Consider the following 27,718-nt stretch of genomic DNA (forward strand, 5'->3'; position numbering starts at 1 on the left):
CTGAAGAAATATCAAACCAAATATGAAAAAAATGGCAACTCAGAAGCTGACACAAACAATATACTGGACCAGAAGTACATAAGTCAGTGGCCATTCTGTTCAATTGAAGATGAAAATGAAATTTTGGTAAAAGCTGCATATATTGTTTTGTTAGCTAGGCTGCTAAATAGCAAAGGGAAAAATGAATGTGAAAATCATAAGAGAAATACAAGAAACTAGAAAAAATAAAAGCCTGGAAAAATGTCTACAGAAAACATCAAACAAAAAACTCACACATTGGATTTTCACCTGTCCATACTTTTTGTGCTTTAGATTTCTTTTAAACACATGTGCCAATTCCATTTAAATTAATGGAAGTTATGCTTTAAAGTTAAAAGGTTCTCTTGAAGAATGACACATAAAATATAATCTTTCTTCTTATGTCATATTGCTTGGGAGGTAAGTGTACTTTATTTTAATATATTTTGCAAATGATTTGCAAAACACTGCAGAAGTCATTCTATAAGAGAGTGTTACTCTTTTCTATTAATAACTTTGAGCTTTTAACACCATAAGTAAAATGAAGTATGTATGTATATATACATAAAATTTATGTATATATACATAAAATTTTTATGCATTCCTACATCATCCACAGTTTATTTAAACCACTGTTTTCATTCTAATGATATCACTATCAGGCAACTAAAATTTCCTTTTGCATTTTTAAGAATGTTTTACTCCGTCAAAATATATGTGTTATTTCTTTGCTACAGCTTTGCTAAGTTCTAATGAAACAGTGTGGATAAATTCCAAACACTATATTGTTCCAGATAATTTTTATATTTTTGAAGTTCTAATTTTTGTTGTGTTTTATGGTACTTTTGGGTCCAGAATTTCTGAAGAAAGTTTGAACATCTAAAAGAGTGTCTGTTCCTCCCTGCCCCAAATGTATTATTCTTTTAAAAGATATTATTTCTTCCTACTTCTCCCCTTAGCTCATTGATCACCTCAGGCTAACACACCCATAATAGTGTTTTATATATAGAGAGATATGCCTTTGCGGTTTGAAACGAATGTAGAAAATCTGTGAATATCTTCCTTTGTATACTTGTATCTGAAGTCTGTACATGAACACCAAAACCATGAAAAACATGTTGCAGTATCTTAGAGGGAGAGTTTTCTATACAAGCATTACAATACACAGTTTATATTGCATCAAAATCACCGGAGGGTAGAAAGAAACCAGCACTTTGATGATCAGTAGAGATAATCAATCTGGCCTTTCCAAAGGTCACTGCTACAGGTAAACATGTGGACCTGCCTGCCCTATGAATGTGAACTTACAGTCCATGGCATTTCCTACAGACCCTGAAAACATATAACTTTCATGTTATTGCTATAAATACAGGGGAGAATAAAGGTTATCCCTTTTCTCAAAAATCCACCCTCATACAAAATCGCTTAGATGAACATTTTAAAATCCTATATATCTTTTTTTATCTTATTGTATGCCTTGAAAATTAAGGTATTTAGAAATGGGTTTCTTTTCAAAACAAGAGAAGCAAAAAATACTGAAATTTGCAAAATGATTTCATTTTTGTTTACTTTTAGAAGTTAATGCTTTCACTCACATTCATGACATTTCTAATTTGGCAACAGCACATTTTCACCACAGATTAGAACTTTTTTTTTTTTTTTAATGCTTTTCTTTCACAGTTCAACTTTGAAATTAAGAATTTTTGGTGTGATTTTCAAAAAGATACAGATGAAACTTAATACTGAAGCTAGTTAAAATCATCTAAAAAATAACCTATAATGAAAAAATAATCAAGGACAAAGTGTGCTATTGAAAGCATGTACAGTTCTCTTTTCAGAAATACATTAACTAACAATGTAATCAGGGAATAACCTGTGTAACTTTTCCAAGTTTCTAATAGTTTTAAAAAAATGCAAAACTTGAAAAGTCATTCTAAACAAGTTCACCTTTTACAAATTGTTCTTTGTTTTTATTTTGATGTTGCCAACTACCCATGGGTAAACTCATGCAATTATTTGATCATCATTTTATTCAGATTTATTCAATATGAATATACAGTAGAGAAAGATAGATTTTATCTAGGATTTTTTACTTTCTGGATAACTCATTGCCCTTCTTTATTAACCAGCGAGGAACAGTCTAATAATTCACATGGGACACACCACATGGCATTTCTAGTGTTTCTATGTTTAAATAAGCTTTATAGATATCTCAAATAAGCAATTATAGTTGAAAAAGTCTAACAACAAAAAAAAAAAATTCTGATTATGATTTTTAAGGTTGATTTAAAAGGACAGTTTAAAAGAGATGGAAAATTCGGTAATTGCTTTTTCTGTCAAATTCTAAAGATGTGTCATTATCAGTTGGGGGTGAAAAAAAGCACCTAGTTCGTGGATGTGAACAGGCGTGTAACAGGCCCATGTGCAAGCAGCAGATAACTGTGCATGGGCGTGCGGTGCAAAGGCAGCTGGATATCTGAAATTGCACTTCAGAGCTCTGTGGCAGATTCTTGCTACTTGCTAGATGCAACCGGTAGGGGCTGGCTGTAAATTTTCATAATAAATGGTCTACACAAAAGCAGCATGCTCTGAATTCTCCCACTAATGAAGAGGTGTGAGACAGAAGCACCAGTTAGGAGGCTGATCATGAGTTGTACTTCTGCACATAGACTATTTAGACTGAGAAAACTGGAGGCTGAGGGTTATAGAAAGAAGAGCAGCTGATGAAAAGAGGCATTCTGAAAGGAATTTGGGTCAGGGAAGAGAATGGGGTTTTGAAATCAGGTGAAGAAGATGCTGACTAGAAGACAGATCCTGGAAGTGAGAGCAGATCCCGTATAACAGAGAATCAGAGAATCTCTCAAGTTGGAAGGGACGCATAAGGATCATCGAGTCCAACTCATTGCTCCTCAGCAGACTACCTAAAACTGAATCATATAACTAAGAGCATTGTCAGATGCTCCCTGAACTCTGACAGGCTTGGTGCTGTGACCACTTCCCATGGGAACCTGTTCCAGTAACCAACCACCCCCTCAGTGAAGAACCCGTTCTTCATGTCCAGTTTGAACTTCTCCCGATGCAGCTTCATTCCATTTCCTCTTGTGCTGGTCACCAGAGACATACGTGGAGACAAGCAGCAGGGGATTCCTGGGATCTTGGCTGGTGATGTCTAACATCCATAACTGCAAGCAGTGGCACAACACAGACAGACACAACTCTGCCTGACCTTCTTGGACCAGCAGCGACCTCTCTGCTGGGGAGGGAAGTTGAGGCCTCATGAGCTTAACTCTGGGGGGAACCAAGTGAATGACTGTGAGATAATCAAGTAGAGTAGACGCTCTGATCTCACTGGTTTCTTAACTACCAGGATCCATCCTGTTCCTTGAAGATGCAGCATGCTGGAAAGCTCCCTAAGAAATACAAAAGACTTGCTCTTAGCTTCACTTTTCCAATTCTGCAGATCCTTGTTCTGACCTCTGGTGATGGCAATGGGTGCAAACGGGAACATAGGAGGTTCCACTTAAATAGGAGAAGAAACTTCTTCTCAGTGAGGGTGACAGAGTACTGGAACAGGCTGCCCAGGGGGGTTGTGGAGTCTCCTACTCTGGAGACATTCAAAACCTGCCTGGACGCCTTCCCGTGTAACGTCATCTAGGTGTTCCTGATGATCTTTGGAGGTCCCTTCCAATCCCTAACAGTCTGCGATTCTGTGTTGCTATTTTATTGTGGTTAGTCTGAATCCTAGGGATACTAGTTCCACAGAAATAGTTTCTAGCTTTCTGAATGCAGAAAGTTTCTATTTAAAAACAGAATACCTAAGCTAACAGCTGAGACTATGTTGCTCAAATAATATCCATCAAGATCTCATGATTAAAGGTTCAAGGAATTGAGCAAGTATTTACTGAAGTTTCCTGACTTCTACTTTAAATTATGCAATAATTCCAGTATGAATACTCAATGGGGTATTTTCTGTGCTGTGTTTGTCACCTTAAAAATATTACCAAGAAGTTGAAACTAAAATTCTACCTGGTCGTATTTTAATTTAAGAGAGTTCTCTTCTGATGCCTCTCCAAAGGGCACTTTACCCCAAGGTATTTGGATCACAGCCTCTAAATAAAAGAAAGGTCTGTTTTAGTTCAAAGGAATACAACTCAGCAATTCTGTGATGCTGTGCTCCTAAAGTCTGTGGCATAGATAAACCCCAAAGGGTCCCAGGACAGAGATGTCACAGCACTTTTAAAGAAGTTAACTTGTTGTCACAAGACTGAAAGTGTGACAAATTGTCAAGAAAAATAGAATTCTGTAGGCCAAGGCTGCCCAAAGGATTATGCACTATGTGTGAGTAAATTCAGCTTATTTTCTAAGGAGTTTCTAGTGACTTTCCAAGACAGTTACTATAGTTATGAACTGATGGAGAAAGTTCAGTACAGTAACTCTGTAAAATCCATATAACAAAACAGAGAATGTGAGAAAAAAAATGCATTACAATACTTCTGTAAAATGGGAGTAATGACTGGAGGGTTAGGGATTTCTTGCAAACTAATGACTAAGCTGAGGCCTGACATAAAGCTTCCAATTCTGGAGTCCCAAATCAAATCATTAAGTACTGGGGAATACTGTCCCCATTAATCTCTACTGCATCCCAAATGATTTTAATTCAAATCTGCTAAAGTTTGTCAGCTTAAATACTAAGAGGAATCTTGCACATCAATTGTGTATTTCATATAACATAATGTAGAATGAAGAAAACATAACTCCTGTCAAAAGAACAAAAATATACAACAATATTTATGTAATGGGCCTGACTTTGCATAATAGATAATTTAAGGCAGCCACACTCACATCTGGCTTTTAGATAGGCTTGCCGAAACCTTATTTACAAAAATACCAGTCTCAAAACATACACAGGTTTTGTTCATTCCAATTTTCCTTGATGCTTACATTTTCAGCATTCTTTTTCCAATATAAAAAGTTTTCTAGGTACTTCAGTGTTTTACTTTTTTTTTTTTAATCTTGAATCCTTTTAAGGCAGTATATTTTATGTCCTGTGAAGTTCAGGGTAGTAGGTAGCAAATAAAAATGAAGGCAGTGAGATAGGAGTTTTGCCTAGGATCAATATTAGAAACCACTCTAATAAAACATTTTTGGAAAAAATAGACAGGAAACCTATCATTCTTCTTGGTCAGCTATTCAATGAGATGAAGCAATATAACAAAAACAAAAGCTTTCAGAAATATAAACCACAAGCAAAATAGTATTTTTAAACTGGGATTTTGAAATATCTCAGAAAATTAACTTTTTGACAAGTGAAGCCAAACAGACCATCTAATTACAGAGAATGAATACAAGACAAAATACAGAGCTGCACAGTCAGGCAAGCTTTCCGTAATTGCTAAGCAGTAACTGCCATCTGAAACATGCCAATGTAAATATATTCTCTTGGGCTTTTCTTAATATAAATACAGGGAATTAAAGGATTTAAGTTTGAGGAGTGAATTCCTATCCTAAGATCTGCATGAGTTTATCAACACTTTCTAAAGAATAAAAGATAGAGGAGGAAAGCTTTTCCTGAGCATTAGTACAAGAACTGCATTTAAAAAGGTTTAACAGCTACAGCCAGAAGTGGTCAAGTATAGACCAAATAAAAAGAAGGCATCGAGCCAACTGTTTGCCAGAATGATGATTTTCTTTGAATCTCAGATGTGCCATGGTTAAGCAAAGCAAGACTTGTCTGGCTTTGCAATTAAAATACTAGGCCTTACAAGTATACTAACAGAACAAGAATTCAGAAAGTAAGGGTGAATTTAAAGACACACAGGTTGTGAAGATATTAAGAAGTGTGGAGATGGGAAAACTGAAGTGAAATGTACACATAAGAATAGACAAGGGGAGAAGATAGGAGGGAAAGGACTTCGACAGATGATCATATAAGAGGAAATGTTATGCCTTCTTGCCAATATGGAGCTCATAGAATCATAGCTCGTTTAATTTTTGCAATTTACAACAACTGATATATACAGTAAAAGTACAGCATATATGGTGGAATTTCCAGGATAACATTCAAAATCTTTGGTAAAAGGTCTTGTTTCCAAGACTAGAAAACCTATTGGACTGCAGTTCCAAATGCAGAACTTGAAAAACATCACCCAATTAAACACTATGACATTTAAGATCAATCTTAGCAGCTAGATCCTCTAGACAGAAGCAGGTGAAAGACTTTTTGTTGATAGCTGCCGTGTATCTTCTTTGGTCATATTGGGGAAACTATAATATTCTTGTCTTTTAAGATGAAAGTTTGTAGAGATACAAAAAGAAAAAATGACTTACACATTTCAAGAGCAGACCAACAGACTTAGTGAAAATCTCACTCCTCAGTGATAGCACCTAAGAAACCACTGAGACTGGCAGACCAGTAAAATAAATCTGAAATTTTTCTTTGATAACTAGATGGGAATGAGAGACAGCTTCCTACATTTCACAAAATCCAAGGAAAAAAGTTGACTTCACCTCAATTTCTTTAATGCAGTCACCTAGTGAAGTAGATTTTACTGAAAATCAGTTGCAACACCAATAATGGTATAAAAAAATCCTAATAAGGCTGACAGAAAATAGGAAGGTTACTAAAAACTGAAAAGGAAATAACAATTATTTCATTTACTTAAAATAGATAGGATTATTAAGGTATATCGGCTTCAGATATCCAGAGAAAAAGATTATCAGCCACTATTTTACCAGGATTATAAATTTGTTTTAATAGTTAGGTGATAACTGTTCTTCAAGAAATACATGGCTAGAGGTACAAAAAAAAAAAAAAAAAAAAATCATTACCACTGATTAAGAATTGCACATATTGAATCAGTATATTAGTGCTATTTGCAATCCAAGTTTATCTTAATTATCAGGAGACTATATCTGGTGATAGTCACTTTGGATATTTAAGTGAGTGCTTTTCTTTCATTAATATTTGTTGTGGCTCTAGCACAACAGGGTCCAGTTCTAGCTAGGTCTTCAGATTCTGTCAAATCAGCAGGATTATAATATTGTAGTAGTAGTAATTTCATAAGTGTAAGAGACAAAGCTTCCAAATTCAGGAATATGAGATCTGAATACTGGAATGCATGGCAAGGACTGAATAATAGCACGGTATTTTCTTAGTAGAGTTTGATAACTACATTTTATAGAACTGACTTCAACTATATCAGCTTGTACATTATGCCTGATGGTGGGAATGTTGACAAAACCCACAATGGATCACAATAAAAGTAGCTCAAGGAAAAAAAAAAAAAAGCTGTATCGTAAGTCTGCATTCTGGGGAGGTCCCATATGATTGGAAATTGGCCAATGTTACCCCAGTCCACAAAAAGGGCTGCAAAGCTGACCCTGGCAACTACAGGCCTGTCAGCCTGACCTCAGTGCCTGGCAGGGTTATGGAGCAGATCATCCTGAATGGAATCACACAGCACCTTCAGGATGGACAAGGGATCAGACCCAGCCAGCGTGGGTTTAGGAGAGGCAGGTCCTGTCTGACCAACCTGATCTCCTTTTATGATCAGGTAACTCACCTGGTGGATGAGGGGAAAGCTGTGGATGTGGTCTATCTGGACTTCAGCAAGGCCTTCGACACTGTCTCCCATAATATACTCCTGCAAAAGCTGGTAGCCCATGGCTTGGACAAGTGTACTCTACGCTGGGTTAAGAACTGGCTGGAGGGCCGGGCCCAGAGAGTGCTGGTGAATGGGGCTGCATCTAGCTGGCGGCCAGTCACTAGTGGTGTTCCCCAGGGGTCGGTGTTGGGTCCAGTCCTATTTAACATCTTTATTGACGATTTAGATGAAGGGATTTGAGACCATCATCAGCAAATTTGCTGATGACACCAAGTTGGGAGGGAGTGTCGACCTGCTGGAAGGCAGGAGGGCTCTGCAGAGGGATCTGGACAGACTGGAAAAATGGGCTGATTCCAATGGGATGAAGTTCAATAAGGCCAAGTGCCGGGTGCTGCACTTTGGTCACAACAACCCCCTGCAGCGCTACAGGCTGGGCGCAGAGTGGCTGGAGAGCAGTCAGACAGAAAGGGACCTGGGGGTACTAATTGACAGGAAGCTTAACATGAGCCATCAGTGTGCCCAGGTGGCCAAGAAGGCCAATGGTATCCTGTCCTGTATCAAAAATAGCGTGGTCAGCAGGACAAGGGAAGTGATCCTTCCCCTGTACTCTGCATTGGTGAGGCCACACCTGGAGTATTGTGTTCAGTTCTGGGCCCCTCAGTTCAGGAAAGACATTGAAGTGCTGGAGCGAGTCCAGAGAAGAGCAACAAGACTGGTGAAGGGACTTGAGCATAAGACCTATGGGGAGAGGCTGAGGGAGCTGGGGTTGTTTAGTCTAGAGAAGAGGAGGCTTAGAGGTGACCTCATCACTCTCTATAACTACCTGAAGGGAAGTTATAGCCAGGTGGGGATTGGTCTCTTCTCCCAGGCAGTTAGCAATAGGACAAGGGGGCATGGGCTTAAACTCTGCCAGAGGAAATTTAGGCTGGATATTAGAAAGAAATTCTTTACAGAGAGAGTGGTCAGGCATTGGAATGGCCTGCCCAGGGAGGTGGTGGACTCGCCGTCCCTGGAGGTTTTTAAACTGAGATTGGACATGGCACTTAGTGCCATGATCTAATAAACGGACTAGAGTTGGACCAAGGGTTGGACTCGATGATCTCTGAGGTCTTTTCCAACCCAGCCGATTCTGTGATTCTGTGATTCTGTGATTCTGTGATTCTTCTCAACTATCCAAGTAGAATACATCAATTATACTAGTTTTAAACACCTTATTTAAAAGCTGTATTAATCATCACTGCAACAAATTTGATGTTAGCATAATGTAGCAGGGCTCATGCTTATGTGCACAGGATTTCTTTCGTAGAGCATTTAAAGGAAGCCATTACTCCGTAAAATACCTGTCATTTGAGGAGTAGACTTGGCAACACGATGTTGAATTTAAGTGTAATTTTGCAATACGTTTTTAGAAGTTAGACAGAATTTAGTCTCTACAAGCAAACTCATACTGTAGTGCCAAATACACACAGATCTCTTTTCCCTAAAGTAATGAAAGGAAAGCATATTGCATTACACAATATGACCTTTGCCTTTCACACTTGTCAAAAGTTATAAAAATCTGGCTAATGAAATGCTCATTATACGAATTGCCTGAAACAAGTTTCATTAAACCACTGCAGCTATTTAAAAGTCAAAAACCCCAAACACAAAATGCTAACCTGAATGTTGGCCTGGTGGTAAACTGACTATCTGTTATATTCTAATCAGGTCATATAAAGAATACCAAATTTAATGTTTCCTTTCCCTTCATTCCAACTACAGTAACCTTCTGAGAAATGACATCACTCTATTTTATTATTTTCTTTAATAGATTTGAGGGTTAGGAGAAGCAAGAGAAAACCAATGTTAAATACAGCGTATGTTTAGTTTGTTCTTCTAACACTCTTTTAAAGCAATATATGTACTATTTTCAAAAATGACATAAAGGAAGCAGTTTATAATTCTAAACCAACAGTGTTTGAATGTTGTTCATCCCTAACAATGAACGTAACACCTATTGACAGCCATGCTGAAATACACGGTAAAAAGTAACCACTCGACAGATGCTAAAAAACACCTAGAAAAAGTAGATCACCAAGATCACATATAAGCAAAATGCACAAACTCTTTCACTCCAAGCACAAGCTTAATAAAACAGTTTTTAAAACAAACAACAATATTGACAGACCTGTGGAGGAATCTGCCTCCTTTTTTGGTCAGGGGATGGGACATATACAGCTTGTGTATATGTGTAACTTTTGAACCGTGGTTTAGGAGAAGGTGAAGGTCTCTGTGGTACACTGACCGTGATCTACAAAGAAGAAATTAGAGGTGGAAAGAAAAGACGTATGGATACGTCAATGGATTATAGAAGTAAGGATTTTAAGAGTAAGTGAAGAAAAGAAGTATGAAGGTCTGCACCAGTTATATTTTTCAAGGACAGTGTTGGTATTCAGCAGTAAAAATTGGGATGGTATTAAGGAAAGCTCTCATTTAATCTGACATGCTTTCCAAAACCAACAAACTCTCAGGACTCAATACCAGCAGAATTGAAGGTTCTTTATAATTTACAAGCAAAGGCTCAAAAAACAAGTGATCTTATAGTATATTCTGAATAAACAGAGCCAATACTCATCTGCTTGGTAAAAAGGCTGAGCATCCCAAAAGCAAGATACAGATTAAATTCAAACAAGTACACTAGGCCTAAGATCTGCTTAATACTTCAGCAGAGCCTGTCTAATGATTTCAGTCAAAAACATAACTGACACAGCAAGAATAAATTAATTCCAAGTATTACATGAGCTTTTTGAGAGACCAACTGTGATCCGAGAACAGATGATCTTAAAACACAAGTCAATGTCAATAAAATTGCTAAAAAATTAAAAACGTATCATGACTATGGAGAAATACCAACTGCTGTTCTCTAAAAAAGGTGAAAAAGTTTCTACATGTCTGTGTTTAAATGTAAAACCTTCCCCAGTGTCTGTTTTCTTCCTTGTGGTGCCCTTTGAAATCAAAAGACCCAGTGCTGTAAAAGAGAAGTGCAAAGCACTTATTTGCTGAACAGTCACTTTTAAAACAGGCCAGTGAAAGGTGAAAAGCAGTATGGGAAGTACAGTTCATGCATGCAAGTACATATGACATGCCTGTGGTGAAGCGACTTTGTCTACTATGCCTGTGGGTTTTTTTGCATTACAGTGGGCATCTAGCATCAAACTTATGGGGGAGGTATGGGGAACAACCACTTTAGAGCAGCAAGACGAACGCAGAAAAGTGAAACAACTCACTTCTTGTGAAAAATGCTGTTGATGTACTTGTATGTGCTCTTCTCTAGTAACCTTCGAGTGTCGTGGCAACATCTCCACCTCCCTGATGGCTTCCATGGTAACTTGCTGGGGTAGAACTTGGAAGAGGGAAGTCACGTACATTAAGATGGACTTCTTATCTGGACAGGCAGTTGCAACGTCTGGAAGGCAAATGAATATGCATCATTTTGCTTTCCACATTAGACATGAGAAATGGGCAATCAACTTCACGGAAAGTTTACAGACTAATGAGCAATCTATTGTCCATGTGAATTCTCTAGAGACTAATTAAAACCTAAAATCAGTTCAAAAATTACGGACTAAACTTGCATACAAATGAGAAGGAGTCAAAGTTTATAAAGGTAACTGTTATCTCACTCAACATGAACTTTCTGCCTATATTTCCTTAGTCACAATGCACATAGTATGAAATATAACACTGCGATCCTTATTAAGCAGGACTAGACATTGGAAAGAGTGTATTTTCTTGTATGATATAAATACTGTTGTTAAAAAAAATAAGGGAAAGGTCATTTTCAAAGTCATGCCTTGTATGTTCTCTTCACATAATTTAATAATTGGAAAATCTGATGTAGGAAAAAAAAAAAGATTTACAGTTTATTCTAGCAAATGGGTTCACACAAAAGAACTACTGAAGCCAACCTCTAATAAAGCTACATAACTTTTATGTTCTACTCAGTCTTACATTCTTCATGAAGTCTGTGGAACATGTAAGGAATGTGGTATTCAGACATATTAAAATACATAATAAATAACTCTTAAAAAACAAACAAACAAAAAACCACAAACAAACCTGTAAAATCTTTGTGGACTTTAGCAGTAAGTACAAGAAACTTTGCATGAACACAAAGACAATTTCGGGTTTTGCACATAGCCACGACAGGTATCAACAGGAAATGTGATTTATCTGACTCAACATTTGAAATCAATAACAATTTGTAAAAAAGTAAGACACGTTGTATCTCTTTGAAGTAGTTACTTTGTTATTTGGCATTGATGTTTACCTCCTATACTCAGTCTAATGAATCAAGATGCAAAAAGACTTTTGTACAGAACTATATCATTCATTCCATAAGTATTTTAACATAAGCACTGGTAGAAAGCCAAGAGCTATGAATTTTTTATTGTCCTAGGTCAATCCCGGCATAGCTAAGATTTCAGTTTGGGGCGGGGGGTGGAATCCATAAATATATTCTGGCAAATTCAATAATGCTACAGGGTGGTATCGCATTCTGTCTTCCTAAAATGCAGGATCCATGAGGGAAGGCACCTATGTTAAAAGCTTGGCACATATTTGGAAATCAATAAAAGACATCCTATCAATATTTTTACTTTGGCTTTCTGACCCATCTCCATACCTTTGTCTGACTGGGAAGAGTGGCTGACATGACAGAAGGCTGTGCTGCCATCCAGTGAGACCTGCACAGGCTGGAGAGTTGGGCAGGGAAAAATTTAATGAAATATAACAAGGAAAAGTGTAGAGTCTTGCATCTGGGCAAGAACAACCCCAGGTTCTAGTGTAAGTTGGGGAACGACCTATTAGAGAGCAGTGCAGGGGAAAGGGACCCTGGGGCTCCTGGTGGACAGCAGGATGACCATGAGCCAGCACTGTGCCCTTGTGGCCAGGAAGGCCAATGGCATCCTGGGGTGTATTAGAAGGGATGTGGTTACTAGGTCAAGAGAGGTTCTCCTTCCCCTCTACTCTGCCCTGGTGAGACCCCATCTGGAATATTGTGTCCAGTTCTGTGGCACTCAGTTCAAGAAGGACAGGGAAGTGCTGGAGAGAGTCCAGCGCAGGGCAACAAAGATGATTAAGGGAGTGGAGCATCTCCCTTATGAAGAAAGGCCGAGGGAGCTGGGGGTCTTTAGTTTGGAGGAGACTGAGGGTCAACCTCATTAATGTTTATAAATATATAAAGGGGGAGTGTCACGAGGATGGAGCCAGGCTCTTCTCAGTGACAACCAATGATAAGACAAGGGGCAATGGGTACAAACTGGAACACAGGAAGTTCCGCTTAAATTTGAGAAGAAACTTCTTCTCAGTGAGGGTAACAGAGCACTGGAACAGGCTGCCCAGGGAGGTTGTGGAGTCTCCTTCTCTGAAGACATTCAAAACCTGCCTGGACGCATTCCTCTGTAACCTCATCTAAGTGTTCTTGCTCTGGCAGGGGGATTGGACTACATGATCTTTTGAGGTCCGTTCCAATCCCTCACATTCTGTGATTCTATGATACATTATGAAAATGTTTTGTTCTACTTAGAACTACCTGGAAAAATAAACCATTCGCTCCAACATCCCCATCCCTATAAGGTTTATTGTGCAGTACACAGAATATGCTTATTTAAAACAAACAAACAAACAAACAAAAAGTCACCACACACAAACACACATGGCTTTTCCAAATCAAGTCACACTTCAGCCCTTGGTCTTTACAGGCTTCACCTCTGTGACAGAATTTAGTCCAGGGAGTATTTTGATATCACCATCTTCTTGTCTTCCCATTAATTTTTAACACTATTTTGTTCTACTCAGTGTCCACTAGTAACTGATGTTTATAAGAATAACCATGCCTTTATACAGGCAAGAGTACACACTGAAAGAAGAGATATTAGTGCCAGCTGTGATTTTTTTCATTTGTTGTTTATAATTTTCCATTTCAAAATGTTCTGGTAATCAAATAGGCAAATACCTTATCATTTATCTACACAAATATCTCATACAATAAATAAAGCAAGTACCTTGCAAACAATATACATGCCAAAAATTGTTTGCCCATTCTATCTGACAAACAAGAAGTACATATGCAGCTGTCAGAATCTACCAACAAATAGAAAAAGATTTAATTATTTCATCACAACAAATAGCTAAGCATCCATTGTTGCAGAGCCTGGAATATCAGGCTATCTCTCAAAATTATTTTTTGCATTATCTTGAATTATCAGAGCAGGAAGGACTTCTGTGATCCTGTCATACATCTTTGCCTTAATATTTTTTATTTTTGAATCCTAGTCTAATATGTCATCTTTACCACCTGTTTAGACTGATGGATATTTGAAGTCCTAGTAGTTAGGCACTGAAAAATTTAAATTTAAGCACTTGCTTTCAAGGAAGTTCTCTAATTCCTTGGAAACGTGTCTGTTTTCATCTCTGGAGGCAAAATACCTGTCAAGCCAAGCTACAGCCTCTAAAATCTAAAGTTTAATTCTCAGAAAAATACACAAGATATTTAACAAAATTAAGTCAACATATGTAGATCATTTAGAGACAATAGTCTCTCCAGGGCAAGTATCCATTCAAATTGGGAAAGTAAAGAAATATAAATCAAACCCCTTCTTCTAATACACAAGCTGAAAAAAAACCTGCCTGATGCTAAAGAGACTACACAAGAGCTAGAATTCGACCATGAATTTTAATGTATGATAACATCCTGTTCATCCAGTGACACAGCTACTTGGTAACAAGTCCCAAAAGAGCAGGAAGAATCTGGATTCACCACGTAACTTTCACACCATGAAACAAACACCAATCCACCCCAGTTTAAGGGCAGCTGTCTTTAAAGGGTTATTACAGGTTTAATTCAGGAAGTAATTTGTCTGATAAAAGTTCACTACAGCTTGATTTTTATTAACAACTATTCTTCATTTTCTGATGAACATAACTACAAGTTTGATTGTTGAGGATGGGTGACTAAAACAAACCTGAAATGCTCTGAAACCAGTTCTTTTCTGTAGTGTCAAAGAAGTAAGTAAATAAATAAAAAGCCAAACTCTTCAAAAAGTGATCCAACAGATAGTTTTTATAAGCTTTGCAGTTCACAAGCAGTTTGTTCTTGCATCTGTATGTTCTGTCAATGAGTAATTCCCTGCCAACATTCCCAGTTCCGGTGGAAAGAAGCATGAGTGAAAGTGAGGATGATATGAAACACCTAAATAAGTTCCATATTGAAAATAACTGTACAGGTCTACCCACAAAAACAAAATCTATCATTTTGTTATACAATGTTATATTATGTATACACAGGCACAGCAGAGTGCAAATTACATGCATTCATGCAATTATTGTTCTCAATTTTCAAATCACATCTACTCATAATATAGCCATTCCTATTTATTAATATTTTGCTTTCTCAAAGCTTTGACCAAATAACAGTTCTGACACTATTTGTGCTGATTCCACTAACTCTTTGTATCAAACTAACAGCAAAGTAACTTTAAAAGAAGAAGCTTAAAAGCCTGCTGCATTTCCAGAAATATATTATTGTACCTAAATTGCTGATGTGGTTTCTTTACATTGAGAGACAAATTCTGAAACATACTTCACCTTCTTTACACTGCTGAGAAGCAAGATAAGACTTGAGTCCTATAAATACAAGAAATCCTTTGTCCTCAAAAGAAGTAGGTAGGATTTTCTGATAATCACCAAGTAGAAACCAGAGGAAACTATAACTTTTAAATCCTCCACATCACCTAATACTGTTGGCTTCCATGGCAACAGTAATAATAAAAAAATCCCAGTATTTGAATATTACTTGCTGCTGTCCCACATGAGATTTTAAAATGTACCAAAAAAAAAAACCCATTGCCCTCCATTCCATAACACTGAAATTCTCAAATTTTATTTGAATTTTCAGAAATAATGCAGCTTTTTTCCTGATAAATCAAGGCTGTTGTTTTTCCTCCTATCAAAGATAGTTTTCATTTTAAGGCTTATTAATTATACAAACACAATATCAAAATTTATTAAAATTTCTGAAAACAATCCAAATACATCTGTTTAGAAAGGATTTTAAAGGTGCACAGCAGGTAAGCTAACTGCTAACTGCTCGCTCTCTCAGATTTACTGTCATTTGTAGTTTATCTCCTGATTGTGAAAGCATAAAATAAAATGTATTTTGTTCTTATTTGAACACCAAGAAACAAGCAAGATTATCAGGCAAAGAATATAAACTGTTTTTCTTAAAGATCTATAAAAAAATTCCAACAGCTAGAACCTGGACTCAAAATGACATTGTTCTGCAATCTATGTTTAGACTAAGACTATAGTAATGGTAATGATAATAGCTGGAACAAAAGAAGTATTAATGGTTTACCCTACTGACTCTCACTGCTGCCAGTGAGATCTCGAAGCAATAAAAACTGCAGTTTCTCAAAGGTCAGTCAGTAGCTGCAGTTTCCACAATTATTGACCTTTTTTGTTTGTTTTTAAACTTGTATTTATTTTCTGTCCTGTTTTTGTACTCTGTTAGCAGATTGTACATTAATTTCAAAATGAGGAAAATCTTCACAAGAAATCTCAAGGAATAGCGGTGGACATGCAGACAGACAAAAATGGAATAATTTATGAAATACTGCATAACTGTAAATATTGAAATATAGAAATTTAAACTGACAATTCTTTAACAATGTTAAAGAGCAGACAACTACTGCCCTTTTTCTAAAATTAATTCCTTACTGTACTTTACAACTGAGGGGAAGATGTTTAATTAAACATAAATCTATGTGTCTACAGTCTCTTGGGATGAAGACAGTTAAAATCTAAATAGGAAGGCTGTATAATGCAATTCAGCCTATTCCATTCCCTGCTAGTACTAATGGTGAATTGAAGTTCTCTTAGTAGAGAGAACCCCTTTAGCCTGAACTTTTATGCAAGTTAAAAAGAAAAAAAAAAAAGGGGAGAAAAAGTGAATTGCTCCGTTTATTGCCAAGGATATAAACAAGCAATCAAAACATTATTTGAAACAGTACTGAGCTAAATTCAAAATTTTTGGAATGCTGTACAGTAGGCCACATGAACAAGCATGGTGATCGCAGTCTGTATTTCTTGTAAAATAAAAGTCACATTTTGCAAAATAAACGGTTAGCAATACACACAAAATACATATATACAACGGAAGTGAAAGTAGAAAACTGGAGGAGAGCCCAGCGGTGACCTACAGTCAGATAGTGGAACCGTTCTTTTTCTTATTTTCTAGAGATATAAAACTCCCAGAAGAAAATGCCGTTATTTTTTCAATAGACTTTTCCTTAAGAAAGTAAATGTCTTAAACCTTCTGGTTAAGATGTACAGGATACCGTCAAAATGCTGACCACAACCATCCTTTGTAGGCTTTGTTGAATGAGGTCACAACAGCAGCATGAAGAAAATATCCTCAGAAGTTTAACATACTTATGTTTGCCTTTTAGAATTACAAAGACAGGACAGGATTTGTGGAATTAAAGTGCTGAGGGATTCAAGTATCTGGTATTAAAAAATTCAGTGGCAGAGAATACCTTAAATCTGTTGGAACGACTGTTCTGATGTACTGCATGAGTGTGAAGGAGTATTGGACTGATATGCAAACACTGTCCTGGTTGAGTGAACTTGACACTATCTCTGGTTTTGAAATCTGTCAAATCAGACTTAACATCTATTCTGAACAGTAGAGGTGATCCTTATTTTCCTTCACTTTTCTTACAATGTTAAACATTTATTCAATAACACCACAACCTTTGCACCCTAAGCGATATCTACCATAAGCATGTTCTTAGCAGCAAAAATAGCGACAGAAAGAAATGAAGTCAAAAGGCAATAGAATAAAATGCTGGTTTGAAAAAGTGGGGGTGCATATGTTAACATTTTTATCCTAGGTGTTGTATATTAATATTTTTGTCAATGCATAAGAGTGAGCATAACTCTCATCAACATGCTGAAATAACAAAGAAAAGGCAATATTTAATTTTCTTACACCACTGATATACACCAGGGAAAGCTGCATTCCGGTTATCCAAAGCCCTCAAATGGAAATGCACTGAGGAGCAGAGGCAGGGCAGCAGGGAGAGAAAAGAAAACTGAAATGCACCCTATCACCTAGGTCCTCTGAAGAGTCCTAAAAATAAAGATCAAGTGAGTTATGCTGACTGATATCTAGATTCAGGAATAGTGTACAAAAAACGGTAACATTAGCAGGTATCCAAACAGTAATTTTATTAACAATATTTGAGTTGTCAGCAAATAGGTCAATAATTCAGGAAGCAAATGGGCCTATGTTTCAAAATATTGTACGTCTTCCATTTAAGTTTTATAAATATTTAGCCTAAAAAAAGTTTTCATCTGCATATTTCTCTTGTATCGATCCCTATTTATTGTTATGCTTCAGTCATCAGAGAAATTATGGTAATGATATTTAAAGACCAAAAAAGTATTTCTGCTATAAAATTGTCATAAAACTTTATGCATGTATTCTCCAAAAGCTAGACAGTATTGATTCCAGCTGAGTCCAGATTATCACTTACTGCAGTATCAGGAAGATTTTTTTCTACTGAGACTGGCTGTACACACACACAAAGTAAAAAAAATTGTTGTACAATTATTGTCTTAATAATTTTAGCTCGAACCATGAGCTGTTTACCTGCAGCAAAGCTATACGCACAATATATGCTTTACTGATTCTGTGGTTGTCAGAATTGTGAAATGATAATAGAAGAACCAGAAGAGCTAAGTCAGAATTAGCAATTTCCAAAGCCAGCATAATTGGTGAGCAAAACCAGAACATCAATGCCAATTAATTAAAATGGCAAATGTAGTAGACAACTCAAAATGTATGAATTAACATTCAGCCTTGTTAATTACATCTATTATAAATTTTGATCAGACTGATTAAGAGAATTTATTTAGAATGGAAGATGTTTTGTAGTCAATAATTCTGAAAGGTAATTACGAAAAAAAAAAAAAAAAATAGAGACTGAACTCCGGTAACTAAAGATTTTATAAGTTCTTATGGAAATAAATTTATTACTTTTATTTAATTGTAAAATTGATCATAAAAACATAATGTAAGATAAATGGAAAATGGCAATAGAAATGTAAACAGATAACTTTGAATAGACAATGCAGAGAGCACTATGCATACTGGATGGGTGATACAACACTTAACAGAAGAAGGTAATAGTTCTTTGAGTGCAATCAAAAGCCACTGGAAAACAGTATTCTTCTGAGGTATTAGGGATAAAATGAGACAGAAGCATTTCATCTTTTACTAGCAAGATCTCCCAAAACGAAACAATACATTACAGTTGGGATTAAATTGTGAATTTGATATCTCAAAGTTAAAAAATCATTCAGAGTCAGTACTCAATTTCAACCTATTCTTCTAAAGTATTTTGAGAAGAAATTTTAGTAACATCTATGACATTCCTGAGGAGAAGATCTGATATATTTATTCAGTCAAATACTGAAGTTGAAAATTTCCAAACCTACATTGCTCATACAGAAACAAAGACCAGGGGATGCAAAGGGAAATATGAATGCTGTCAGGATAGAGGAAATTTCACTGTATCTAACAAACAGAAGCACCCCAGAATCTTCAGTGGTATCTGCAGTACAAGGATTCTGGTTATATGGTATATAGCTTCCTTTTATTCCCACCTGAAATGGGATATTTCTGACATAAGGACAAGGTAATGATCACCTGGGGCTAATCTCCTTCAAAACAGACATAAGATGGTGCATGTTACTGCATGTAGCTCATACTCTTCCTCTCTAAAACCTCATGGAAAACTGGTTTTCAATGAAATCTGAGACAAGCAAATCAACCGCAAAATGCCCAAGATAAACTTATTTACAGGTAAATCAAAACTAACCTGTTCTTAGTTTTGCTCTTTGTTGTTGTTTTTGGTTTTGTTTTAAAAAGTAGCAGAAAGTTTAAGCAATGTAGCTTAATTTCTATGCAGAAAAATTCCTAACTTCTGGTGAACTTCACATGTCAAATTGCTTATAGATATCTTTAAAAATACAAAATGTATTATATAAAATAGTACCTTCAATGAAAATTCCTATTTTTCACTAATTTAGACCAGAGTATTTTTATAGATACGATGCATAATTTTTATACTCAATAGACCATACTTGCAGGGCATGCAAGTTTTATTAATTAAAACTGAAAAAAAAATAAATCAGAGAATCTTTCAATATCATTACAGGAAAGTAGGGAACTTTATTAACTATTAGGTTTAGTTACACATGGAATATTAAAAAAAAAAATCACTGTCAAGAATTAATCTGTGCATATTGATTTGACATGTCAGTTTTAAAATCAAAGAGGAGGTTTCCTTCTGACTTCTCTGGCTATACATCTCAGGTTTCCCGCTGGATGTGTTGTTCCTGCATTTAAATGAAGACCAGTTACCTAGTTAATATTGATTTCTATATTAATGACTTCCACACTATCAAAATGACAAATGAGGTCTTCAAAAAGTTAGCTGTGACAGACGAAAAAAGGCTACCTCCACTTTAAAAGTATAGCTTTTAAAAATACAAATATATTTTGAAAGAGTTGAAACCCAAGTGATTCGATCTCATATACAGCCATAATTATTCCTACTTTAAAATACTAAAGAAATAGTTTAGAATAATTTCTTGTAAATGCAGTAGGGGAAGGATTTCTAACTTTTGAAATATTATCTCACTAAGAATGCAGCAAATAGATTAATGAGCTGATCTTTCTTCTTTAGGCTGATCCTGAGTAAAACCAGTGTAAAATATGTCATGACAATAATTTTTAAAAATGCAAGTTTTAATGAAATGTTTACTCACTGTATATATTCTATCCTCCAGCAAGTTATTTGAACATAACTGTTATGTAATTTAAGAAGAAAAAACATAAATGTAATTATCTGAGGGAAAAGAAATGGTAACACTTGACAGTCAGAGTGTCTCAAGCCCACACTTTCAGGCATTTAATACTTTTTCAGTTGGAAAAGTCTGCTCATGTTTTGCATCAAAGTAAGCTTCCATTTGCATTTCTAGTGTGTTGTCATCAAGATAGTCTGGAAAAATACATTTTGTAAATGTAAATTTTATCACCAGCAGATCATGAATTAGGGCCATGCTGAGTCTATTAGACCACATACTAGGATGCCATTCTGCTTGGGGCACAGTAAGCTCTGCTCTCCTATCCTCCCTTCACTTCATGATCAAGTTGTTAAATACATTTAGGAGAAATACTAGTGAATGTAACTCCTACAAACAGCTTCCGTGACTGTAACATGGTAATCTGTGTTGAGGAGTACTGTTACACGTTTTATTCTAAACTCTTCTCATGCTATCTGCTTTAATATTTTCTGTAGTTAAAAGGTGCTATTAGTATGTTTCTACCTTTGTGTCCTGCACAACGTTTTCCATATGATATTTTACCATGTGCTTTCTGCCTTTGATGTATTTAAAAAAAAAAAAAAATTCAAATATTCTCTGGCAAGCTAGTTAGCAAACAGAACATCTGTCATCTGGTGAAGAAGCTATAGAGAGGAGAAAATAGACATATAATTGCTTCAATAGAATCTGTAAAGGTTCAGAATGGAGAGTCCTCCTTGACTGTGTGCCAATGAACCATATGTGAAGTGTCAAGAGCATTTAAGGATGCAAATGAATACTGGAGTGACGATATGAATAAATATGAGAACTTATTTTGAGAATGCCAAAATAAATGCAATTTTGTAAGTGGCTAGCGTTGGAGAAGTAGTGAAATAAATCAAGGGCAAAGAAAGATTTCTTGTAAGCAAAACATACTTTGAAGACCAAAAAATCAGCATTTTAGTGGCCCTTATTTAAACAGGCAGCAGAAAGGTGTCTGGTCTACTCTAGCCAGTGCAAGTCTTAGCATAACTAATTAGGCATAAGCGTACGTGACACTGACAAACATGGAGCAGCATGGAAGACTGTAAGGAGAAAAGAAAATGCTACAACTTGATGTAACCAAGCTGGGTTTGAGGACATCGTATCTACAACGCCTACTTCAAAAGTTCCTTGCAAGCTGGAATAGTTGTAAGCAGGCAACAGCAGCAGTCAAATGTGACTGGGATGCCAACTGGTATGTTATGTGTGTCAAAAACCATTAATATATATAGCAAATTGCAAATGTGCAATGTAATATATTGCATTTATTTCATATATGAAAACCAGAGCTATTAAAACATTAAGACAATTAGGGTCTAGTTGCTCTTATCTAGTCAGCAGAATAGCAGCATTGCAATGCTTTACTGTGTGCCTATATAAAGAAAATCCTTCTTAGCATTGCATCAGTTTCTTGACTAGGAAGTTCAAGTGCATGATGAGAAAGGCCGATTCTGAAGGAAGTACAAAACAGAAGTACAGAAGTAAGAAGGGAAAATTACAAATGACCACTGCCTCTTTCCCACTCCCCCCATCCTTTCTACCCTTAGCTCTTCCAGCTCAGATTTGGATCCTTAAATTCTTTAAGACTTAGTTTCTAGGAGAGGATAGAACTCACTGCAGACATTTTATCCTGAAATCAAGCTGCCCAGTTATTTTGCCTCTTTCTAAGTAGTTTTACTTCATGATATTTAGTTATTAATAGTTAAATAGGCTATGTCATGCCAGTCCATAGTTTATACTCTTTAAACCAAAATACATTTTTAAAGTCAAAATAACTTAAATCCAAACTTTTATTAGCATTTTCGGGCAAACTTCTGCATGTTTGGTTTCAGAATTGACTTCACTAGGCTGAACAATTAAACAAATAAGCAATGCTACAGGGCTCGAACAGAGCCACAATGAGAATAAGCAATATTCATAATTGCATTAAATCGGAGCAGAACCTGGGATTATAAATGAGAGCACTGAATGTCAATTTGCTTTCTAAAAGCTTTCTTTAATTATGCAACACTAGTGAGACTGACCTTAGTCCAAACATAGAGAAGATATAGAACATAGAGAAGTCCAAACACAGAGAAGATATATCATCACCTTGGCAAAGAACTAAGAATGGTCTGAAAGCCTGAAATTAAGCTTTGAAACTGGGCCTACAACATCTAATAAATACCTAAATACATTAAATACATGTCCGGTCCTACAAGTAGATTTTCATTCCTTAAGCAGAGTACAGTCCTGTAGTAAATTACAGACAGGTTGTAAAACAAAGGTTACCACTAACTTCTCTCACTAAGTTGTTTCTATTGATTAAAAAAAACCCACAAACAAAATTAAACACTCCTAAAAAAACCTCCAAAACTAAAAGAAAAAACAAGCAGTTCTCCAAACTTTAAACTAACAATACACAATGCTTTCTTCTTTACAAATAATCTAGTAGACATCCTAAAATAAACATAAGATGGCCTGAATTCTGCTTAGGTAGCTTTCATTTAGCAGTATAACTCCTGAAAAAACCTTTGGGGCTGCTTGTGCAACCATATTCCCCCAAGCAGATGGGCAAGCTGGCAGAATTTAGCTCTTCTCCAAAAAAAGTCAGCAATGACATTAAAAAAGAGCTTGCGGGATTCAGATAGCACAAGCATATCACACCAGTCACAAAGAAATGTCACGTTTCACTAACTTGCAATATTAATAGTTTAGTAATACATATTCTGGGCCCTCAGGAAACATGTTTCATTAAACATGAAAGGTTCTAATAGCTTAGAAACTGCACATTTTGAAGTCTGTAGCAATAGACTTGTTGGAGACTGAGGCATTCAGTTTGTTTCAAGGATGGACACAGTAGCAGTGGGGACCAAGCGCCTTCTCCACACTGTTCCTCCCATTAAGCTCACACTGACCAGAGACCCCAGCATGAGAACAGAAGGCATACTAAGATCTTGTCAGCTCTGAGGCATGAGAATAAGGAGTGATTTATTTATATATATATATATATATATATATATATATATAAACCACTAATATATTAACTATATTTATATCTATAATCTGAGTCAAGGTGCACCAGCAGACAAACATGATAGTTGCATCTCCCAAAACATTTTGGAATGCCTAGACCCTTCCTTCCAGTCAGACTGTTCAGGTTAGTGAAATTAAATACTGTAGCTGTGGCATTGCAAATAATATGCAGTGAACAAGTTCCAAGTCTCTATAACTTAATTGTATTTCTGAAATCCAAGATGACTGAGAATATTGCCCTGTTATAAGGCATGATTAAGTTAACCTACACTACAATTTTCAATTCAAAGGGATGTAAATGTAGTATACTTAGGTCCTTACTCCCTATGTAAATTGTTCTGACTTCCACTGAAATTTCAGTGCTCACAAGGATATCGTTAAGCAAAGCAATTTGTAGAAAAGGTATTAAATATACAAGTAACACAAACATGAAATATCCTACACCAGGATAACTAGAGGAAGATAAAGCAAGCAGAATCAAAGAAAAATATTTACAAAAAACATATGTTCTATACCGCCTGTGTTCTCCTGGCAAATAATGAATAGTGACAATTGATAGTGCATCATTATTGAAGTATGTTCAAAGATCTTAGAGGTCAGGTTATTCTTGTCATATTTGTGTTCTATCATTAAATCTCAAAGTCTACTCAAATGTTACAGCTTTATGAAGATTCTGCTTGAGAAAATATGGAAGAGATCAGTATCTCTGGGTTATCTTTTAAAATGAATCATTTTTATAAATGTATTTTTATTGCATTTCTTTTACAAGATGTTACTATGCCATAGGCAGAAATATTTTCTCACTAAATTGTCCCTGTCTTAGCAGGTTGCCCAACACAGAGTTATTGATTTAAGACAGAGTTTGATTTTCTAGTGTATTAATTGTTCCTTTTCTTACTGCTGCACTGGGATTTGCACCAGACATTCAGGAGAAAGTCAGGAGTGGAACACTATCAGGAAATTAGTTTAATGAGCATTAGAAAACTATAAAAGACTTGTAAATTTTCTGTTTCTCTTTTGTATGTGATCAGAGTAGTCAAATGAGATAGTTGTAGTAGAGACAGCAAATCTTTCAGAACACATCAAATAACTCGGGGATATATGAGTTGTCTCACCTCTAGGTCACTTCTTTGAATAAAATCCAAGCAATTAAGAGTGGAAAATCACTACCATCTGAACATCTCATAACTGTTTGGTAGCCAACATGCAATAAGTCAATAGTGTTAATTCAGTTCCTAGTGGAGTAAATTAAAACAAACAAAACAAATCAACCAACCCAAATGTTAATCCATTACTCTTAAAGGGAATCTCAGTAGAAAGGAACATGGATATAAAGAAATGGTAATTCTCACCAGCTTTAAAACCTCCACAGGTTATGTAATATGGAAGTCAAGTTATATACAAAATCCAAAGACAAACTGACAATCTTGGTTACCCTAACAGCTCACAAAGGTAATTTATTTACAAGCCAAATGATAATATTCTGTTTCAGTGCTGCTACATTGTCTGGTCTTCTTCCCTTCTCAGAGTTTTCTCCAGCCCCTGTTTTGCATAGAACACAATCTCTCTTCCCCATCTTCTTGATCTGTCTTTCCTTAAAGTCTATATCCATCTACTGCAGCACTCCAGTCATGCAAGCAATCCCATCATGACTCTCATCTCAGTGAGGTTACAGCTCTGCAACTGTGCATGGGGAAAGTGAGAGCTGTCTCATCATGCTGTCTCCCAAACACTTCTTCACTACCCTGCATGCCTTATCTTCAGATTATTGCAACCCTTCCCTGACATAATTAGGCTAATGCTCTTGTCACAAGGTTAGAGGCTTGTTGTCAAAGATGTTCTTGTCCCACATCCTCAGACAATTCTGTTCCTGTTCAGCAGACCTTGTTCCTTAAAGAGGGCCCAATAGAAGCCAAAAGCCCTACCTGTGACACCAGCTCTGCAGACAGGTGTTGATTTGAAAATTTGTCTAGTCCTCCTTGAGCCTTTCGTCTTTACCAGTGAGACAGAAGATAACTCCACCTGGGCCCCATGCTCTTCATCCTCACCAGAACTCTGTAGCCACGCTTATACACTCCAGGTCACCCTGGCAGTACCATTGGTGCCAAATGAATGACCAACAAGGCATAGTAGTCCGAGGGTCAGACACACTTTGGGAGTCTCTCTACAACCTCCTGGATCCAAGTGCTGGCAAGCAGCATTCCTCACAAGACACCAAGTCAGGTTGGCATAGGAATGTCTCAATCTACTGCAGGAGACACTCCCCAGCAACTATCACCTTCTTCCTCTTCACCTTGGCTGAGGTGCAGTTGTCTCTGATGCCTCCTGTGACAGCAAGTCATCTTCCTCACCCATTTCAGGGGCTTCTCTTCAGAGGATAAATTTTTCAGAGATCATCTGGGAACTGATGTGGGTTAGCTTGTGCAGTATGCTGCAGGCTTTTGCTTCTGTCAGCTCTAACAAATCAGCCTCTGGCTGCTCTTTTATCAGCTCACACCTAAATATCTTATCTACAGCTGCTGATCAGGGAGCTTATTTAACTGCTTAGAAAGGATCAATATAACCACTGGGCAAAGTCACAATAAACAGAAGCAGCCAAAAGAGCCACAGCAGTTTCCAGACTTCTTCAGAAGACCTTAAGAATAATTAAAAAAAATAGCTAGGGAATGGTAAATTCCCTCTTACATGAATAATCAGTGTTTATTCATGAGCACTGTTAAACATTTCCTTAATAGAAAACACATACCTGAGAGTTTTAGAAGAAATGGATAATGCTCCTTACAAACATTAAAATTCATTCATAACTTGGATGGCATCTGGTTTAATCCTGAGTACTCTTTCAAGAAGATGAAACGTTACATAAAATCACAGTAGCCTCCGCGATACAGATTAATCCATTAACCCATTAACAGAGAAAGCTCACCATCTAGAGAAGATTTCAATAAAGGCTACGGAGGAACCTATACCTAGGCAGGCGTAAGTGACAATGGGTCTTAACATACAGTTTGAGTGTGTGTGAAAGACCATGGTCCTTAACACACAGCATGAGTGTAGAAGGCTGAGATACTGTGAATTATTGTTTCAAAACTCACTTGCTAAAATAATATGTTTAAGGATGTGTCTCAAAGCTGGTTTGCTAAAATAATATGCTTACACCCTGCTTGTTACAGAAAAATGCTCGCTCATGCTGCTTGTTTAATTGGGCCTGCTGTAAAGGCCTAAATACAGTGAATTAAAGTGCAAAATGCATGATCACTGTGAATTGCTAAATCTCAAAGAATGTTTGCTTATGTAAGCTTAAGTGACGCTCCAGCGACATCAGCCACCAACATCTGCGAACAGGCCTGCAGTGCACTCAGGCAACGCCCGCCACCAGCTGCCATAAAACGACCAAGTTACGACTTCCAAGTGTGGCCACCACCACCAAGACCAAAACTTGTCACCTGGGACCAGCAGACCTGAGACCCGAGTGCTGCCAGCACTACTGGGACCTGGACTCTGATACCGGCACAACCCGAGACATGCAAACTGCCAGTGCTACCGAGGCCTGAAACCTGAGAGCTGCTCCACAGGAGATGACATTTGGATCCCTGGCGGTGACTATCTCTTGCTTATCTTCTTGCATGCTCGCTTAACTTTCCTCCTGATTTCTCCTCCCCTTTTTTCTCTATCGCTCTAGTTTTAGGTGTGAAAATGAAATAGATTGTCTTTACTCTGTCTTTAGGCATAAAAATAAAATAAGATTGTTTAGCGGCATCTGACTTCGTTTGTGTCTTAATCTCACTCTAACAATCATTTTTGAACATTCCTGAGTCTGAAATTGGACCAGTACCCCACAGCAGGTGACAGGTATATCTCTCCTAAAACCCAAGCCATAGCTCAAGTCAAAGTTAGGCTTAACAGAGAAAATTATCAAATAAAATTATTTTATCTGTAGCAAGCATAAGGTCAGACCATGTGAAAATAATATTTCAGTTTGGCCACACAATCTGTGAATCTAGAAAAGAACTGTAGTGATATAAAATACCAAAAATTCAGCATATTGCCAACATGCATAAAGCATTAAAACCAACAAAACCACTACAGCATTTCTATTATTATTCCCTGCGTTATACATTGATATAGTG

At 36.7% G+C, this 27,718-nt stretch overlaps 1 protein-coding gene across 8 annotated transcripts in view; it reads right to left on the reverse strand.

Annotated features, from left to right (window-relative positions):
• Positions 1 to 27,718, reverse strand: part of DMD (dystrophin) — a 1,259,796-nt gene that overhangs the window by 801,183 nt on the left and 430,895 nt on the right. For 7 of the 8 annotated variants that reach the window (XM_082049444.1, XM_082049438.1, XM_082049441.1 and 4 more), the window contains exons 8-9: positions 10,889 to 11,067; positions 9,790 to 9,912 (exon numbers count right to left, since the gene is read on the reverse strand). In XM_082049444.1, coding sequence (XP_081905570.1) covers positions 9,790 to 9,912; positions 10,889 to 11,067 — 302 coding nt within the window. The remainder of the gene's footprint in view (positions 1 to 9,789; positions 9,913 to 10,888; positions 11,068 to 27,718) is intronic. The other variant, XM_082049442.1, reaches the window with a different exon arrangement.

The sequence above is a fragment of the Streptopelia decaocto genome, assembly GCF_964273445.1.
Source record: "Streptopelia decaocto genome assembly, chromosome: 1".
In the NCBI taxonomy this organism is placed as follows: Eukaryota; Metazoa; Chordata; class Aves; order Columbiformes; family Columbidae; genus Streptopelia; species Streptopelia decaocto.